Source organism: Erithacus rubecula (assembly GCF_903797595.1).
Source record: "Erithacus rubecula genome assembly, chromosome: 1".
Taxonomy (NCBI): domain Eukaryota; kingdom Metazoa; phylum Chordata; class Aves; order Passeriformes; family Muscicapidae; genus Erithacus; species Erithacus rubecula.
The window spans coordinates 27,980,498-28,000,732 of NC_136658.1; the positions used below are offsets into that span (position 1 = coordinate 27,980,498).

Consider the following 20,235-nt stretch of genomic DNA (forward strand, 5'->3'; position numbering starts at 1 on the left):
TCAGAAAGAGCCTGAACCCATCACTCCTGAAGTTGCTCTTGTCCACTCTGCAGGCCACAACAGATAAATGCAGAAGGATAAGTAGGCTGTGAGGATCTTGCTGGAGACATGAAGACCTTCAACCTAGAGGCTTCCAAAGCAAAAACAATTTGACAACTTAGAAGACTCATGACATACTTTGCCCCAGTATTACTTGTTTAATTACCATTTGCACCAGTACATCTTATGCTTTATATACATATATCTTTAATTTTTGCTTCTTCAGCTTTTCAAATACATAATATATTATCTCCAGAATACTAAGACAATACAGAAGAGGCTCCTAGTTAGTTGTTAATTGGTGCCATGAACTTCCTTGGTTGGGGAATTGATACATAGTTGAAATGACAGGACCTCACAAGGATGTGAGCAAACAAAAAGACATAGAAAACAAAATGCTAACCCAGTAGAGACTGTGATGTTGCTTGCAGACTACAGCCATCCACAAGTTAAGGAGGCAGGGAGTTCAAGTACAGTGAGACTTCAGGAGTGACTCTGAAGGCAGGGGAAAGCTGGCAGGGGGAAACACCAAGAGAGCCAGGGAATCAGGGTAAAATGACTACTTAAAATACATCCAAGAGCAGTCTGGTCCCCACTTCTACAAGTGGAACTGCAGCAGCTTTAGAGCTATTTCAAGAATGTTGCTCCCCAGAGGGATGGTCTAAGTAAAACTGTCTCCAAAATGCCCTCACTATAGCCAGACAAAAGTGACAAAGGACCTTTGCCAATACAAGGTGCATATATCTAACTACTCTTTTTAAAGCCTCACCAGAAAATTTTTGTCCCAAGGGAAATATTCCCTTGCGAAGGTGTGCTAGAGACACAAAAGTGTTGCTGTGTTGGGTGTTTGAAACAGGAAGAAGCCTTCCAGCAAAGCACCAAAGCCCTAGTGTTCCAGTAACTGGTTACTGCTGTCTAAGAGTTTCTGAGACCACCTTCCCAGCTAGTGTTTTGCCTTCTGCACCAGTATGAAGGGAAGCAGTTCAGCATTGTGAGGTTTCCAGCCAGCCCTGTGAGTTTGCCTAGAGTAATCAATCAAAATTTACACCCCAGATTACATCCACAACTGCTAAAGATGAAATAGTGTCCACACTGAAGGGAGTCAGGAAACTCTCCCAGAGGAAAAAAAGTAGAAATTCATGGCTTTTTACCTCTTACTCCCTTAACCACACAGGAAATATAGGGGGCTTGGACACACATTAAAAATAATTTAAAAAATCTAAGTTCCAATAACCAGCTCACATCCCTGAAATTTGAACTCAGAAGAAAAGTCATAATAAGGAACACAGGTGGGACAATTTTTGCTCCCACACATGTCAGGATTGAGCCTACTATACATTTCTTGCTCAAATGAGTGAGTTGAAAAGGGGAAGGAGACTGTCCCTTCATCAGAGAATAATCTGTTGTCCCACCATAATTCTTACTGTAGATATGCAATACTTGTAACACAGTGCCAAGTCACAACACAAGGCCAGGGCTCAGGATAGTGATGCAGGAACATGAAATGTTGAGTGGTGGGAATCACCTGGTTGTCATCTAGTGCAAGTAACTACCGAATTGCAAAAACAGGCTTTTCTTTTCTTAAAGCTATTTCCAGTTAAATCAGCTCAGTGACAGTGAGGCCTTTGCCTGGGGAGAAAGGAGTTAAAATGAGAGAAGTTTCTCCAGTGAACCTGCAAGCCAAATCAGGAGCCTCGAGATGGGGTGCCCAGCTGGAACTACAGCGCAAGGGCAGCAGGGCTACTCAAGGACTTGCATGACTCCCCCCACAGGAGCATGAGGACATGCAGCACTACCAAGAATTGCACCAAAGACAGAAGAGTAGTGTGTGCATGGGGAGGGTCACTCCTCACCACAGATGTTATTAATCCAGGAGGGCTTTGTGTTGAGACAAGACCTATCTCCTTAGAGGTTCCATTTAGCAGGTGTAGCCAGATGCAGCTGTCCTCAGCACCGCAAGCTGTAGGGGCTGCAGTCACTACTGAAAGCAGCCATAAAAAAAGCAACAGCCTAGCCAGAGAAAATCTGAAGGACAAGGAACCCAGAGGCATCTACCCAGCCTCCTCCTGTACCCACTCTCTTCAAGATTCTTTCTTTCCCTATAAGGAAAGACAGGGAAAAAGAGCTAGGATGTACCATGTAATGGCCAAGTGGATGGGAGAGATAAAGCTACCTCTTTCCTCCTTGCCCATCTTGGGAGGAGTCAGTGTGTTCTCTTTAGGTTCAGTGGGATCAAAAATAGTAAGTTTAAGTGAAGGTCTGATCTAAAAATGAAGGATTGTCCCAATTTGATTGAAGACTAGAGAGGTTTGTGCCCCCTCTGATCCCATTTGGTGCCTCTAGGTCATCAGTTTGTCCCATTCCACTGCTTTGATCATTCAGAACTGGACCCAGTTGGACTGCTGAGGAGCCTGATTGGGAACAGCACTGAAATAAAAAAAGGAAAATCAAATGAGCAGATCCAGTAAGACTTCTTAACTTCTGGTTCTTCCCACACCCATCAGAACACTACCCTTCTTCTGTTCCATTCATCACAGTTTACCTGGATGCAGTGCTGAAGTCTCCCCAGAGGTCTGTGGTAGCTGATACTGGTGCCTTGGATGCAGCTGCAGGAGCATCCAAGTCTAAAAGAATATCTAAGGCAGAAGAGAGAGAGAGAAAAAAATACATTAGCTTATCCAGATAACTTTACACACATTTTAACTGTCACCTTAAACAAACTCCTGTATGCAGGGGCAGAAAATCTTTGAAGAGACTCTGGCTCTCCCTGCAGAAGTCAGACTTTTTAAGGAGTTTGTTACAACAGCATCTCCTTTTGCTGAATGTGCACACCTCCAGCTGACATTGCAAGGGTAATTGTCTTCAGGAACTATTCAGTCTCCACTCAGCACACCACCTGACACATTTGTCACTTATTACCTCTCCCAGCAGATATACAGCTCAGACTCAACCCAATCTCAGCAATCATAACAGCTGCCAAACAGACACCACCTTAATATGGAGCCACATGAGCCCTATCCAGAAGCTTATGGTTTCTTCTCACTCAAATCTGTGGACAACAATGCTGAAGTCTCGGCCTTTCCAAAGGGATCATCAGCTCTCCAGACACCTCTGTGTGGTCCCACTTTTAGCACAGCATCCAGAAGACTGCAGCAACCTCTTTGTTACAGAGTCATAGGATGACTTAAGTTGGAAGGACCTCTAAAGACCATCTCATCTAGTCCCACTGCCATGCCATGAGCAGGGACATCTTGCACTAAATCAGGTTACTCAAAGCCCCATCCAATCTGGTCTTGAACACATCCACTGCTTCTCTGAGCAATCTGTTTCAGGGTTTCACCATCCCCATGGCAAAAACTTCTTCTTTATATCCATTCTAAATGTACATTTTTTCAGTTTAAGCCTTTACCCTTCACTCCTTCACTACAAGCCCTGGTAAAAAGTCTTTCTCCATCTTTGTTACAAGCTCTTTTTACATAGTGAAAAGTCTCTCCAGGGCCTTGTCCTCTCCAGGCTAAACAATCCCAACTCTCTCAATCTTTCTTCACAGGAGAGGTATTCCAGACTTCTGACCATTCCCATGGCCGTCCTCTGGACTCAGTATAACAGGTTCACATCTTTCTTGCACTGGGGACACCGGAGCTGCCAAAGAGACCAAACCCCTTGGGACACACCATGTGTCAGAGGGCACTGCTGGCACTAGGCTGAACACAGGTACACTGAAGCAGTGTCTGACAGATTGCTGGCTCAGTGCTAATGTTTACCTGCACTGCTTGCATTACTGGATTTCTGCACGGGTGGTGGTGTGACGTGGTTGGCAATGGCTGTGGAAGAAGGGGGAGGTATAGGAGGGACTGTAATTTTGCCTCCTGGTGGGGGTGGCAGCAGGCTTAGGCCCCCTGATCCAGACACACGGGGCTTGGCTGCTCCTCCTTTCTTTGATGTCATGTTCTGTATTAAAAAAAAAAAAAAAAAAAAAAAAAAAAAAAAAAAAAAAAGGAAGCATAAAGAAGAGTCTCCATCAGGACACCCAGAGAAAGATGCAGGGTAAACTGCTCTGCTTACCCCAATGTTTAGTTTGATGGTCTGCCCTTCCTTAAACCCTAAGTCTAATTTGGGACGAGTGTCAGCTTCCTGGGACTCCTTAGAGATTTCAGTCTCCTGCTTCACCCACCTAAAAAGAAGAGAAGACATGAGACCCTGTGGCAAAAAGGAACAGTATTTTAGAAAAATGTGTGGTTTCTCTCTACATCCCACCAAGCTACCTTGCCTTGTCAAACCAGCTACCTCCCTACTCCTGGTGTCAGCCAGCACAAAGCTGGGGTCAGCACAAACCCATGAGGCTGTTTAACACTGCACCTGGAGCATCACAGGACAGGGACTCTCAGCCTGCACAACAACTGGCAGCACACACAAGTGTCGCCTGCCAGAGAAGGCTTTCAGGGACACTCCAAGGAAACCTGTGCTAAATGAACATGCACCACCATCCATCTCGTTCTACAGGCCAGAGGAAAAAGAGCAGAAAAGCAAAACTCACTTGAAATGATCCTGCAAAGAGACGTTGAAGTCAAAGGCATCACCCCGATCCGTGAAGCCAATGCCTATGAAAGCACTTCGTCCTAGCAAGGAGACAGGGGGAGTCACTGGAGGTGCCCTGCAACTGGGCCACAAAACCTCTGCTTGTCCTAAACCCCTCGTGCTACCTCTCTCTGACACACCTGCAGCCAGATGCCAGCAGCTCACAGCAGTTCCTTGTCCCTAGCCTTCAGGATGCACCCTGCTTCCCACAGGGCGTGCTTGGAAACCAAATGTTCCTTCCCAGCCCAGTCCCTGGACTCTTGCACAATGCAGAGAACCTTCTCTGTTTACCTTCCCCTCAGACCCCTCCAGGCTCACCACCTCACCTTTCCAGCATTCCCAACACCATTTTTACCCTCCTGGCACACTCCTAGCCTCACCTGGATCTCCTCCACCCCAAGCACTTGGCACATACATTGGCCCCCAACTCACCAGTCCCATCCTGAATTCGAATGACAAAGTAGCGGCTGGAATCTGCCACAGTCTCCACTGCAATGCCAGGGTACTGATCTATAGGAGCCTGGGCAAAAAGTTCTCCTGCAGACAAAGAATCAGGTTTTAAGGAGAGTGATCCCTTCCTAAAGCGTGGCCAAGGCTGCCATGCACAGCTCTGGGCAGGCTTAGAAACACAGGCTCATGGGCAGCAATCACAGTCACAGCCTGGCCAGGGCACAGCCTTTCCCTTACCTGAAACCTTATCCTCCAGCTTTATGTAAGCAGTTTTGCCTTTGGAGGTGACACGAAGCCGCCCTGTCCAGTCTGGATGGTCCAGTTTCCAGTCAGATGCCCTGAAAGGAAGAGCATCTGATCACTGACCATTGTCAACCTCTCCAATTCTGCCCAGCCACCTCAGCAGAAGTCAATTCTCCCAAACCCTCAACCTCTGTAGATGTCTCATTGCACTTCCCTCCCAAAATAAAACATGGGGTCTCAGCTCCTCTCTTGCTGCTGCCAATTGACACACAACTCTAACTGACATCTCTGGGCAAAGGGAGAGAGACAGTCCAGAGAACATCAACTCCTCACCTTTACAAGCTTGCAAAATAAGGGAGACATAAGCCCACAAACTCACTTGAACAGGAAATCCAAAAAAGTGACTTTTGTGAGCATTGGGAAGACCCCAAAAATTAATTAGTAACAGGCTGAAAACACTCTGTTATTCTACCCTATTGTTGTAAAATAACAGAGTACAGGCAGCTGACACCAGGCAAAACATGCACACACACATTTTGACTGATCCATCACACTCTGCCACAGACTCTTGTGAACGGGGGGAAGAAAAAAAAAATAAAAAAGAGAGAAAAAACCCCCAACCTACAGCATCACAGAATATTCTGAGTTGGAAGGGACCCACAAGGATCACTGAATCCAACTCCTGGCCCTGCACAGGACACCCAAAAATGACACCAGGTGCCTGAGAGCATTGTCCAAACACTTCCTGAACTCTGGCAGGCTTGGTGCTGTAAAATCTACAGGATTTTATAACTGGAAGCAAACATTCCTGACCAGGCACAACATCCGCCTACAGTCTGTCAGGTTCGGGGAGCACACAAACCCGCTTCTCCAGCAGGCCTGCGGGCACATCTCACCAAGCCACACTCTGCTGCTTTAGGCTGACCACAGAAGGCATTTCTGCTGGTCCTGCAGCCTCCTCTTAAAAATCACGCCGAATTCCTCCTGCTTTCCTCCCCGCCACTGCGAGAGCCACCAGGCCAAATCCAACGTGCCGTTACAGGACACCAGCGTCACATCCCCGGGAACACAGCGAACCGGGAGAGGCGTCAGCTCTGCCTGGCAGAGCAAGCTGCGCCCAACCTCCTGCCCCTGACTAGCGGAGCAGCCCTGCTCCTCCACAGCACGGAGCCGAGGCTCCTCTACCTCCAGGCGCTGAACACTTGCCCACAAGAGGCAACTGCAGCCGGCGGCTCCTCCAGAGCTCGGCCGGAGCGGGTTCAGGGCATGGCACAGCCCAGTCTCCGGCTGCCCTGCGGCCAGGGGCTGAGGCAGGCTGCGCCGGGCCGCGCCGGGGCGGTCGCGAGCGCCGCACGTCCCTTACCTGTACCCGCGGTTGGAGGTGCGCGGCGGGATACGGTAGACGTTGACATCGGGCTTCACGCAGAGAACGGACTCGTACTCCAGCTCGGCTGCCGCCATGTCGTCCGCGAAGCCCGGCGAGGAGCGAGCGGCGGGAGCCTAGTGACCAGCGGCGCTGCCCACCGCCATCTTTGATGAGGGCAGACACCGCCTGGGGGCGCCGGCGCGGCCGGGCCAGACGCGGGCCACGTCGGAGAAGCTGATGGAGCCATCTTGGATGCTGGCAGCGGGGGCGGGCGGGCGCCATCTTGGAGCCGCCCCTGACACAGCAGCGGCGGCCGGCGCCATCTTGGGGCCTGGCAGGTGCCGCGGCGGGGCTGGCGCGGCCATGTTTGTGTGGGGCGGGATGCCGGTGCAGTCTGAGGGAATGCCGGGCGGGATGGCTCTGGGAGCCCGGGGGGGCGGGCCGCCTCACGGCATCCACCTGCTCCCCTGCATCCCCCGGGGCCGCTCGCCTGCCGCCCTGGGCACACCCGGCGGGTTAAGCGTCAGTGTTCTCTCTGTAGTGCGGGCATTAGGTGGCTTCTTGATGAAAGAGCAAGCCAAAAAGGAATTGCGGCGCGAAGCACGACAGGTTTTGCTGCTGGAAGTGATGGAAATGCCAGTTATGCAAAGCTTAGTTTCAGGAGTGGGTCTTCCCCCATAATGTGGCCAAAGTAAGGGCGTACGTACTAGTTTGTTTATCAAATAATGGTAAGGCTGGCAGCATTTAAACCACTCTTGGTGGTGGTTTTTCAGTGGAGAATGGTGTAGAAATTTAAGTGCTGTGCAGAGTCCCATGACGGAGTCTCAAAAAGTACTGTTATAAATGAGAAACAAGTCTCGATATTTAGCAAATTTAGATTGCTTTATTTTACATAGACAGAGCAAGCAGCGCTGGGGAGGCAGAGGGGTCACAGCCCACTCCATGCTCCATCGAACTTTGGTTTGTAGCTCCTTTATATAGCATGGTTTCCTTGTAGTTATCAATAACTGTTATTTTTTGTTGTCATAATTTTGCCAGGTAAGCAGTGGTGGTCCGTGGGATCGCTGCACGGCGTGAGTCTCTAGACAATTTGTCACGTCCCATAGATAAGGAATGGCAGAAATCAGGAAGTCTGGTTTTAGGGATATGCTGCAATTGATTACACACAGGCAGGAAACCTGATTTTGCAGAATCTCCTGGGCTGTGTGAAAGCCTTGTTTTGCAGGCTGACAGTAGATAAAACTTATTTAGAAACATAATACTCATAACAGGAGGATTTAAAACAAAATGATTTAATCGTATATTTTCCTTTCTTTAGTGTCATGCTTCATTTCAGACCCAAGTATTCTGGTTTATAACAAACCCCAATACTTTTATGATTAACACGAATCTTTTATCAATTATCACAGTACCACTGTTTATTCTGAAAAGTGGAAGAAATGGCATAGGAAAAGTTTAAAAATTACGTAGAGCCATGTCTGAGCATTCCATGTCAAGCATTGGAACGGGGGTGGTGGAGTCAGTGTCCCTGAGGCAAAAACAATCAAAATAATCATTGAAACATCAAGAAGTTTGAGGTTTTGGGTTGGGGGGGGTGGTGGTCGTTGGTTGGTTGGTTTTTTGTTGTTTGGTTCTTGGGATTTTTGTTTGCTTTAGTGTGGTTTTTTGTGGTTTTTGTTGTTGCTTTGTTTTGGTTCTTTTTTCTGGTTCTGTTTTGTTTGCTGGTTTTCCCAGTAGGGAATAGCATTAGTTAATGCAGACAGAGCCATTCCCAGCCATGGCTGTCTAGTCATCATTCTCTATATTTTTTCTTGTTCTATAACTTTTTAAGTTCAAGGGCCAGTACAGCATTCAGAATTCATGAAGAAACTTATATTTACCTTTTGGATGGAGTTGCTTGTTGAGCTAATTTTTCATCAGAAGTTCCTGCAGTGACTGCTAAGTTTTTTCATTGAGCACTAATAATTTACTGGGAGTACACCCTCCATGTGCATAAGTTACAGTTGCTTTTCCAAGTTCAATGATTCACAATTAGCATAGCAGTTTTAAATTTCATTTCCATCTTTGCAGTGCTGTCACTCAGTGTGCCACAGTCCTCCTACTGCCCCTCCAGAAGGAGAGCATCTCGGATGAGGCGGTGGCCAAGGGCCAACTATTATAAGGCATGTGAAGAAAGACAAACAGGACCAGAACACCAGGAATACATCTCCCATTCAATTCCATTGAGACCTAACAAGCAGACAACATAACATTTTTCTGCTTGGTTCAAACAAGCATTTCTGCAAAATACAAAGCATTGCCAATAACCACTGAAGTTTAATATTTTGTATTTCTTTTTTGACTTTTTTTTTTTTTTTTTTTTTTTTGGTAAGGATTCAGCAGAGAGGTTGAAATCTTGAAATAGAACATATTTAACCTGGAGGATGGAAGTGGTTAAGGACCTTCCTGCAAAGTAGGGCTTGACTGGCAGGTCCCATGGTGGTGACCAGGCTATGTGTCCCTCAGCCAAGAGGACACTGTAGGGGTAAACTCCTATCAGCACTGCCTGTCTGGGCCCGAGGAGTCCTCCTGGTAGGATGGCAGCAGAGAATAAGATGAAGCTACAGGAATTTTCCTGGCAGGCTGCTGACAGCTTGTCTATCTTTGTGGGTACAGCTCAGCACTGGCCTGTCTTCCTTTTTCTGGTTTTGTGTTGGAGGCAGCATCTGTGTCTTTCACAGACACGCTTAGGAGCAGAAGTCTGCTCTGTTTATTTCCCAGACCAAAACCAAAATACAGGCTGATTCTTGTATATCTGGGCTTTTGTAATTTCTGCTAGCAATCTTGATTTCCCAAATTGTGAAGGGTGATGGGGAAATCCCTTGTTGAACACCAGAAATGCCTTGCCCTGGAAGTCTTCAGTTTTTATTGTCTTGCCACATTTTGAGCAAATCAGCATTTCAGTTAACCCCTTCTAACTTTTTGTCAGTCAAATTCCTTTTTAAAGAATAGACTTGGAAAGTAAAAGGCAGATTAAAATCCTTTTGTCAAGACCAGTCATGGTTTGCTGAGTACAGTGTTCGGTGTTTGATGAAGTAAACCATCCCAAGCTGGAACAGAAGCTGATCTGGACTGGTAAGAATCCTAGAAATGGAATTAGCTAGGTGAACGTGCTGACCTGTTAAGACACAGAAGTGTCTACAAGACAATAACAGAGCAGATATTTCACAGTGACATGGCAGGGTTTAGACTTAGGAATTACTTCCAGCAAAGGTCACACAGTATCAACAGGCAAGATGTCATTCTGTTGTTTTACAGAATATAGTAAAGTATACATCTGTGATTACCATTCCCATGCTTTCTATTAATATTTTATTTAGAGCACTATTTTATTTTGACAGTTTTGAGGAACTTCCTGTGGTTTGACTCTTTATTTTATGACCATATGATATCTAAATCTTGAAATGACATTCAAATGAGTCATTTTATCAGGGTGAAAGAACACACTTGGCACACACATGCGCATGCAGGGAAAAAAAATGCAGTTCCTAAAATGTCATGTGAGAGCTTTTTCAGTCACTCCAGAGACAGGATTGATGGTGCTTGCACCAACACACTGAAATAACTGCTTCACTCAGGTAGGTATGATAAGCTGGAGAATTTTGCTTTCCTCACCTACTTGCCATTTATTATTCTTCACTCCTGAAAACCTCTCTCCCTCCTCCAGTTCTTCCTTCCATTTTCAAACCACATTGCAACCCTTTTAGCACTGTGGGAAACATAATGTGGGCAGTATGTTCTAATTGATTTGCCCCTTAGTTTACTTTGGAGTAGGACTTGCATTACTATTTTGCAGCATTCCTTGTTTCTCTATCTTCTTCATACAATTTTCTGTAGCTATAGAGAGGCAGCAGGGTTCAATTCTTGCAGCACTGTTTACCAATTGTCCCTCTAAATTTTGCTTCTACATAGATCAGCAAGACCACAGGAAATGGAACAAAACTTGGGATGATTTTAAATTAAGCCTCCAGTTTTAAGTTAAGCCTTCCGGTAATTTCTTTCATAGCTTTCCTTGCAGGTCACCCTCACTTAAAAGTCTCTTAGGAGATATTACCAAAAACTGATAAATCACGATGTTTTTTACAATTGTTTATCTCATTTTATTCTTAGTGGAGCAGTTCAAACACTTATGTGTCAGTCCACTTTCAGACTGCACATTATGCAAGAATAAGATTGATTATTTGATTGGGTTTTTTAATAATATTTATATGTAGTCCTGCATACAACAGTCTCTGACTAGTATTCAAGTCCTGGCATAACAGAGGTTAAAAGAGGTCCAGTTGTCTTATTAATGTCTTCTCAGTTGCTTCTGCAGGCTGCATTCAGCTCTTCTCTATTCAGTTTCCTTGCATTTTGGTAGCATTTTTTGGGACCTTTCAGTAACACAACTGCCTTCATCAATTCAGCAAGGGTTTAGTTAACAGGAGTTTTACAGACAATTATATTAATGCCTAAATTATGAAGATCAGGGGGTTTTTTCTCAATTCTATCTTGGCTTTGCTGCTTTTCTTTTTCTTTCTAAATTTACTTTCTAAATTTAAGTCCAAGAATAATTGAGCAATTGACATTTTTCCTCTACTATGATCATAGTTTTAAAATGTCACTTAAATATGCTGTAGGTCAGCTTATCTTGCAGTGAGACACCTCATACCTAAAATGGCTCAAGAACATTACTTTGTATTTTCATCTTTATTTCTACAAGCAAATACTTGTCTGTTCTTCTTAAACATTCATTTCTTATTTTTCATAGAATCTTAAACCATTAATGTCTTGCCTTTCTCCTGGTCAAGATAAGCTTTCCAAGGAACCAGCAGACAGCTCAGAACACATACAAAGGAAAAGGAAGTGGTCACTGGCACTTCCCTAAAATATCCCTTAGCCAACAGAGTTGATGTCCTGTCTATTCTATTTGTAATGTTCCAAAAGTGAAGCAGTGTTATTTCAGAAAGACAGGCATTGCTTTCTTAAATGTACTTCACCAGTTACGCCAGAAGAAATCACCCATTTTAAAGGAAACAGGAACTAAAAATGCTGATTTGCCTTTCTGAAGCAGGAAGTCAACCAGGAAACACACCTGGGGACAGCATGGCCACGTGAATAGAGAACTGCACTTTGGAGACTAAGCAGAACTAGATGGAAATCAAAGGGATGACAGAGATAGGAGTGCATAACTGTATAGAGCCCCATTTGAATAGCAGGCTTACGTAACAGCCACCATGAGAATGATGGTGTACAACAGTCACACTAGTAACAAACCTGTGTAGGCCAGTGCCTTTGTACCCTGTCAGCTCTGTACTGTCATCTGACTCAGGGATGCTTCAGTAAAGGCTAAGAGAAGAATTTGGGGATGGAGGATCACAGAATCACTAGGCTGGAAGAGACCTTCAAGATAATTAAGTCCAACCCAGCCCTAACACTTTAACTAAACCATGGCACCAAGTGCCACATCCAATCTTTTTTTTTACACACATCCAGGGATGGTGACTCCACCACCTCCCCAGGCAGATCATTCCAGTACTTTATCACTCTTTTAGTAAAAAACTTTTTCTTAATATCCAGCCTATATTTCCCTTGGTGCAGCTTAAGACTGTGTCCTCTTGTTCTGTCAGTTGCTGCCTGGAAAAAGAGACCAAGCCCCACATGGCTACAACCACCTTTCAGGTAGCTGTGGAGAGTGTTAAGGTCACCCCTGAGTCTCCTTTTCTCTGGGCTAAACAACCCCAGCTCCCTCATTCCTCACAGAGTTTGTGTTCCAAACCCCTCACCAGTCTTGTTCTCTCCTCTGGACTCGCTCAAGTGTCTCAAGGTCCTTCCTAAACTGAGGGGCCAGAACTGGACACAGCACTCAAGGGTGACCTCACCAGTGCCGAGTTCAGTGCCCCTGGTCCTGCTGGCCACACTATTCTTGATAGAAGATGCCATTGGCCTTCTTGGTCACCAGGGCACACTGCTGGCTCAGGTTCAGTTGCTGTTGACCAGTATCCCCAGGTCCCTTTCTGCCTGGGCACTGTGCAGCCACACCATCCCCACCCTAGAGCACTGCAGGGGTTATTGTGGCCAAAATACAAGACTCGGCACTTGGACTTAAATAAACCTCATCCCACTGGACTTTGCCCATCCATCCAACTGTTCCAAGTCCCTCTGCAGAGCTCTCCTCCCTTCCAACACATTGACACACATTCCCAACTTAGTGTCATATGCAAATTTACTAATGAAAGACTCAATACCCTCATACATGTCATCAATGAAAATATTGAACAGGACTGGCCCCAGCACAGACCCCTGGGGGACACCACTGGTCAGTGATCCCCAGCTGGATGCAGCACCATTCACCACTCTCTGGGCCCGGCCATCCAGCCAGTTCCTAACCCAGCACAGAGTGCTCCTGTCCAAGCCACGGGCTGCCAGCTTCTCCAGGAGTGTGCTGAGGGAGACAGTGTCAAAGGCCTTGCTGAAGTCCAGGTACACAACATCCACAGCCTTTCCCACACCCACCAGGTGGGTCACCTGGTCATGAAAGGAGATCGGGTTGGTCAACCATGACCTTCCCCTCCTAAAGCCACACTGGCTGGGTCTGATACCCTGGCTATCCTCTAAGTGCTGTGTGATGGCACTCAGTATAAACTGTTCCAGTATAAACTGGGTACTGAGGTCAGGCTAACTGGCCTATAGTTACCAGGATCCTCCTTCCCACCCTTTTTGTGAATGGGTGTCACACTGGCCAGCTTCCAGTCATCTGGAACCTCCCCAGTGAGCTAGGACTGTTGGTAAATGATGGAGAGTGGCTTTGCAAGCTCATCTGTCAGCTCCCTCATCATCCTGGGATGGATCCCATCTGGTCCCATAGATTTATGCATATCCAAGCATCTCAGCAGTTCTCTGACTGCCTCCTCCTGGATTACAGAGATTCTGCTTCCTGACACCATCTACCAACCCAGGAGTTGTTCTGAGGACAGACTGTCTTCTCACTGAAGACTGAGGCCAAGAAGGCATTAAGCACTTCTACCTTCTCCTCATCTGCAGTTACTAAGTTCCCTCCCTCCCTCATGCAGTAGAGAACAAAGGTTGCTCTTACTCTTCCTTTTGCCATTAATATATTTGTAAAAACATTTTTATTATCCTTTGCAAAAGTTGCCAAATAAGGTTCAAACTGATCTTTGACCTCTCAAATTGTTTTCCTACATGTCCTAGCAAACGCCTTAAATACTTCTGAGAGACCTGACCCTCCTTCCAAAGCTGATACATCCTCTTTTTATTCCTAATTTCCTTCAAAACCATTGCCCATCCAGGCTGGATGTTTGCCTTGTTGACTCATCTTTCGGCACACAGGGAACAGTCTGTTCTTCTGCCCTCAAGGTCTCTTTTGAAAAATGCCCACCTTTCCTGGACTACTTTGTCCTTAAGGGCTTCTTCCTAAGGAACTCTCTGAATAAGTCTCCTAAATAGGCCGAAGTCTGCCCTCCAGAAGTCCAGTGTAAAAGTCTTATTGATGAAACTCCTGATTTCACCAAATATCAAAAACTCTATAATTTCATGATCACTGTGCCCCAAGCAGTATCCAACCAACCACCTCCTCCCACCAGGCCCTCTCTATTTGCAAACAGGTCTAACACAGTCTCTCCCCTGGTGGGCTCTCACCAGCTGCAACAAAAAGTTGTCCTCCACACACTCTAAGAACTTCCTGGATGCCTTTTTTTCTGCTGTTATTAGATACCCAGCAGATATCTGGTAGCTTAAAGTCACCTGAAAAAAAAAGGGCTGGTGATCTTGAAACATTCTCCAGCTGTTTATAGAATAAGCTGTCTACCTCTTCTTCCTGGTTGGATGTGTGATAACAGATTCCCAATAGGATGTGAGTCTTGTTAGCCTTGCCTTTAATTCTTACTCACAAGGATTCAATTCCATCATCATTAGTTTCAGTACCTATGCCATTAAAATCCTCCCTAATATAAAGCTCAAACACTCCACAAAGGAAGGGGTCTGGACAGATCCATCCTTTTTGGAGGGTTTTCTTTGACTACATACACTTTTAGTAACTGCAGTTTTTGATCATGTAAAACCATTACTAACAAAAAACAAAAAAACCCAACCAAACAACAAAAAAAACCCAAACCCAAACCCAACCAACCATGAAAAACACAACAAACTAAAAATCCCACTAGCAGCAGGAAACCTGCAACCCTGCCTGCTTGCCCTGCCTGCACAAACTGCCTTCCCACACCTCTGTTTGCCCACTCCTGTTCACCATGCTCCCTAGAGCCCTCTTTTAATCACACCACTGCTTGCAGGTAGGAAAGCCCCACCCAGTGTTTGCATGGCTGATGAGAACCAAGGATATGAATTGCTGCTAATTTGTTTTCTGTTTTGTAGCTGCAGAATGCCTCAAGTCCTGGGCAATAGCAGTTCACAGGAAGAGGCTGCTGTATATTATGCAACAGAATCAATTGTCTCCATTGCTATCTTCACCATCGTTTTCGTCATAGGTATTCCAGGCAATGGGCTGGTGATCTGGGTAGCTGGTCTGAAAATGAAAAGGTCTGTGAACACTGTCTGGTTCCTAAACCTTGCTGTGGCTGACATCATATGCTGCTTGTCCTTGCCCTTTTCCATTGTTCACCTGGCCCTCCATGAACACTGGCCCTATGGCTGGTTCCTCTGCAAAGTCATTCCAACAGTCATAATCTTTACCATGTTTGCTAGTGTCTTCCTACTTGTGGCCATCAGCATTGATCGGTGTCTCCTGGTGATGAAACCTGTCTGGTGTCAGAACCACCGAACAGTGAAATTTATATCGCTAACATGCAGTGGCATTTGGATGCTGGCCTTCATTTTCTGCTGCCCTGTCTTCTACTACCGTGAGACAAGCACTTACGATGGCAAAACGGAGTGCGTGTACAATTTCGGAGTTGGTGATTACACAGATGATCCTGTAAATGCATCTGTAAATGTGTCTGTAAATGAGTTATGGGAGGAATACTCAATCTACAATGTTAGTGACTTGTGGGGAGGTACCACTGAAGGTAATGACTCCACAGCCCTTGCCTCAGTGGTAATAAACATCACCAGGGCTGTCTTTGGCTTTGTGCTGCCCTTTGGCATAATGGCAGTTTGCTACACCCTCATTGTTTTCAGAACACGTGCAAATCAGTTTCACAAGCCACACAACAGGACACTGCGAACCGTTGTGTTCGTGGTAGCTGCATTCTTCATCTGCTGGGCTCCATACCACGTAGTTGGGATTCTCCACATTGCACCTAGTCTTGGAAGAGGACAGATAGAGTCGCTGATGCTGTGGGATCACCTCTCTACAGCACTTGCATATGCCAACAGCTGCATCAACCCCCCACTTTATGTTTTTGTGGGACAGAACTTCAGGGCAAAGGTACGGCAATCGTTGCAAAGAATCTTGGAAGGTGCCTTTAATGAGGAACTCTCATCTTCGACCCTTCACAGAAGCCAGACTTCAGCAGAGAAGAACCTTAGCAGCACCTTGTAATGCAGGACTTGCTATCACCACTGCAGAAAGAGCAAGCTATAGTGCTGCACATCAGTTCTCTCTGCTTAGGAGGTGTTTTCTCTCCAATATGTTTGATTAAGCTGCAGCTCCAACCCAGGACACTGCAGTCATTCAGCTCATGACAGGTAACTCCTTTATATACTACACTAGAGAGATGGGAAGTTGGAAGCACCAAGAGTAATAATCTGAAGGATGACTGGTGAAGCAGAAGACACAAGTTTTAACCTACATGGACTATTTTAAGAAAGCACGGCTGGCTACAAATTTGTGGTGGGAATCATGTAGTTGAACCTCTCAATTGAGCTAAGAATGTTACTTTATTTGCATATGTCTGTGTTCTACATCTCCTGTCTCTGATAAAGTGCAGATAAAACTAATTTTGGATATTGCTTCTTGGAAGGTCATCACATCTTTCCTCTGACTCTACTAGGGCTCTGAGGTGTGTAGGAATATCTGAAGATTTCCCTTGAGGGTACTGCTACATTTCCTTACAGCCATGCACCAGAACAGCACTTGCCCCAGTCAGCTGCACTGAAGTGACTTTTGTGCCCTGGCAGATGCCCAGTCTAATTCTTTGTCCTGGCAAATACATCACTGTGTGGTAATAACTGGTCAATGAACATGGTGTACCTGTCTTCATTAGCATGTGCACACTTCACTGTCTCCCCAACACTCCCTCCACCACCAGAGTCCCAAATTTTCCTTTTAAGAGGCCATTTGAGATCATCCAAATATACCTACTGCATTTTGAGGTGGCACATCAGCAGAATTTGAGCAGCTGCAGTCACTAAATGACCCAGACTGAGTGACTGCTGCATCCATTTGACAAAACCCTGGAACTGGGAAGTGATAACCTCCAGTCTGACCCCAAGAAAGTGAGAATGACTACCTTATCGCTCAGTCACATCAGGCTCTCTACAAGAGAAATGTGCTTCTTAGGTCCTTCCAGTGGAGAAAAAGTTTCATCCAGTCAGGCTATTTGGGGTGTTCCCAAGGTTGAATGTTCCCTGCTCCTGAAAAGCAGGAATATATTTACTAGGTCTCTATGGAAGCAGTTTAAAATCTGCTTTTTGTGTTAGTTCTTCCTTAAAAGAGAAAGGCCAGCAAATAGTACAACAAATACACAGCAAGCATTGGTAGAGTTTTGACTCTGCCCTTCTGGTGAGCATGAATTGAAAGACTCTCAGATCTCACTGCCCTGAACAGACAGCTGGGAGAACCTTCAGCTCTCAACATCCTAGAAAGTCTCCATCTAAAGAACATCAAGGTGTGGGCTCTCCATTTAGCCACGTCCGCACCCAAATTCTAAGGTGGGGAACACCAAGCCATCCTGACAGGCGCCGCTAAAAGGAAAAAAATCAATACTGGCACCAAAACAGTTAAACCATAAACATTCACTTTTTCTTTTTATTAAGAAAGCATGCACAAAAATAAACTCGTGAGACCACGCCCCTCTCTCCCTGACCACTGACACAAAGCATTGGGGGGGCCACATGGGGCTGGAGGGGCCTGCAAGACCCCTCTGTGGGCCAGGCTGGCCCCCCTGCCCTGCCTGCAGGCCGGTGCCAGCGCACCCGCAGAGCTCCACTCCCACCCGTCGATATCTTACCACGCACTAACAACGCACATTGACTTCAGGGGCAGAGGAACGAGGCTAATTTGCACACTGACCGGCATGTATTTACATATGCAAATGAGGCACAACTTAATACGCAAATGAGGCAAATATGCAAATGAGGAGCACTTGGATACGCAGAAGGAGCCATCTTGGTTTTTCTTCCGATGGTGTTTTCAGACTTCCACAGGGCCGGCTCTCAGCAATGTCCACTGCAAAACACTAACTGGCACCTGCCATAAGTTGTCTCTCGTTGTCTCCGGTGCCACTTTCCACAGAAACCTATCATACATGCTTCCAAGCTGTATCATTCCCATCCTGAGGCAGCAGAGATAACAGCTGACTCCATGTTGAAGCTGTCTGGGATTCCTCATTTCTCTTGGAAATGCTCAATGACGAACTCCCCCCTCCAAACACACGCTTAAAAAAAAAAAAACCCCACAAAAAAAAAATCTGAAAAAAAAGGAAAAAAGAAAAAAAAAAAAAAGTGTTGTTCCCCCCTTCCAATGCAATGACTCTGTCCACTTCCCTGACAACAATCCGATTTCCAATTGCTTTATCCCTACAGCAAATTTAAAAAGCAGTGTTAGTTCCCCACCTTCCTGCAGTCAGAATAGAGGTTACTACTTTACTCCTGTGCTCCAGGTCTGTCAAGCAGCCATGACAGTCTATTTCCACATTTGTTCCCTTCACTGGTAAATAGGGAATAAGGGCCGGGCAGAGGCTTTACAAAATATTAAGAGGAAACACGAGGTTTGACAGAACAGAGCCATACAAGAAAAGAAGGAGAACACAAAATACAACTTCAGGGAGGAAGCACCTCAATGCTCACTCCTGTTCCTGCACCTTTTCCACTTTCCTGATTTGCACATGCTGACAAAGCTCATCCTTCAGGATTTACAGTAGATTACATCATCTCCCCAGCTGAACTGCAAGGGGTCTGAGACACCCTCCTCCCTTTTAAACTACACTCTTTGGCTGGTCAGTTCAAAATCCTGCCCCACTTCACCCTCTCTCCCCTAATGCCCCTCTTACAAAAACTGCTTGTGAGGGCCTCCCAGTCCCTGACCAGAGGGTCCAGCCCCTGACCAGCAGCCCCCAATTCAGCCCCACTCTGCACAGCAGCTTCCTCTGCCCACCTTGAGCCCATTCACCAAGTAGGAACCACTGACGGAGGACGTGCACCTACACATTCCTGCTGCTGGCACTCAGGCAAGGACAGCCCCCAAAGAAATATGAGGGGTGGAGGACCAAATAACAATTGAACAAATACTGATGGGAGAAAACTTCCAAATTTGCATATAAAAGGGAAAGCCTCACTACATATTTTGAAAAAGGGCTTGAAGGGGTGTGGGGTGAAATGAAAAGCTCTGGGGAACAGAATTTGCTGAATCACATGTGACACCCCTGACTGCTTCTTTTACCTGATGGGTATGTAGGCTTCACCTAGAGACTGCAAAAGGCAGTGTCGGAAATGGGTCAGGATTCCCCCAAAATCTCTCAGTCTTCACAGATGGTACCACATTCTGAAACCCAACTTCTCTGCTGAAATACCATCTCTGCTACATTCTCCTTTCTCCAAACTCAGGTCTGCCCTCCCAGCTCAGCTCAGCTCTCCCTACCTCAGGGATTACCCTCTCTTTGTACTTGGGAACACCACTTCTTTTCTTGCTGTTCCTGCTGGTGAGACAAAGTTCACAGAGCTAAGATCACCCCTCCAGTGTCCCTTCAGGCCCCTGACCTTTACAACATTAACGAAACAACATAACTACAGGCTCCCAGGGTCCACTAGGCTCTCTCACTCCAGTAGCCAATACGACAGATTCACCGGCCACCTTGAAGGGAAAGAGGGATTGTTAAACGCAAAATAACGGAGGCAGAGAAAGATGCACTCGAGGATTCAGCCTTCCAAGGTCTTTTCATGGCACCAAGGACCCATCTTCCCGCCCTCCACTGGGCACTGCGCAACACGAAAGAGCCGATCCGATGTGTCCGAGGCCACCGGGGGAGGGGGAGGGCTGTGCTCAATTATTGGTAATAATAATAATAATAACAATAATAATAATAAACAAAAGAAGAAAAGAAGATAAAACAGGACGCAAGGAAGGATTATCTTCGGCAGCATCTTGCGGTGGCTTCTCTGGCGGAGATAGAGAATATATATCTATATACAGGCAAGGCAGGGAGGCTGGGGAGGGTGGTGCTGACACCAATGACCCCATGTCTCCCTCCCCTCCCACGTCCTTCACAAAGGACGGGCTATCAAGTCTGTAACTCGCTAGGTGATCAAGTCCCAGTCGAAATCATCAGGGATTTCCTCATTGGCGCCTGGAGGAGGCACTGGAGGCCGAGGGACCAGATGATGAGCTGAGCCAAAAACAAGAAAAA

The 20,235-nt window shown here is 46.2% G+C and overlaps 3 protein-coding genes across 6 annotated transcripts in view; 1 reads left to right on the forward strand and 2 right to left on the reverse strand.

The window, feature by feature from the left end:
- Nucleotides 1–174: 174 nt before the first annotated feature.
- NECAP1 (NECAP endocytosis associated 1) lies at nucleotides 175–7,030 on the reverse strand. The gene is made up of 8 exons (XM_079309211.1): nucleotides 6,674–7,030; nucleotides 5,305–5,405; nucleotides 5,050–5,154; nucleotides 4,577–4,658; nucleotides 4,105–4,213; nucleotides 3,804–3,990; nucleotides 2,582–2,675; nucleotides 175–2,466 (listed from the first exon to the last, which is right to left on the reverse strand). The coding sequence occupies exons 1-8, from the start codon at nucleotides 6,769–6,771 to the stop codon at nucleotides 2,418–2,420; spliced, it is 825 nt and encodes a 274-aa protein (XP_079165337.1). The 5' UTR covers nucleotides 6,772–7,030; the 3' UTR covers nucleotides 175–2,417.
- Nucleotides 7,031–9,035: 2,005 nt separating this feature from the next.
- On the forward strand, nucleotides 9,036–18,255 carry C3AR1 (complement C3a receptor 1). The gene is given in 3 exon segments (XM_079309036.1): nucleotides 9,036–10,265; nucleotides 10,267–10,293; nucleotides 15,086–18,255. Coding segments are annotated over 3 exon segments (1,245 nt in total). The 5' UTR covers nucleotides 9,036–10,173; the 3' UTR covers nucleotides 16,212–18,255.
- FOXJ2 (forkhead box J2) overlaps nucleotides 17,612–20,235 on the reverse strand; it is a 30,826-nt gene continuing 28,202 nt past the window's right edge. For all 4 annotated transcript variants that reach the window (XM_079308998.1, XM_079308999.1, XM_079309000.1 and 1 more), the window contains one exon: nucleotides 17,612–20,214. In XM_079308998.1, the coding sequence (XP_079165124.1) occupies nucleotides 20,126–20,214 (89 nt within the window). In that variant the 3' untranslated portion in view covers nucleotides 17,612–20,125. The remainder of the gene's footprint in view (nucleotides 20,215–20,235) is intronic.

Coding starts and splice junctions, on each gene's coding strand:
- NECAP1 (XM_079309211.1), bottom strand. CDS start 6,771: ATGGCGGCAGCCGAGCTGGAGTACGAGTCCGTTCTCTGCGTGAAGCCC. Junction 5,406..6,673: donor ACCTCCAACCGCGGGTACAG/GTAAGGGACGTG, acceptor TCTTCCTTTCAG/GGCATCTGACTGGAAACTGG. Junction 5,155..5,304: donor GCTGGAGGATAAGGTTTCAG/GTAAGGGAAAGG, acceptor CTTTGTCTGCAG/GAGAACTTTTTGCCCAGGCT.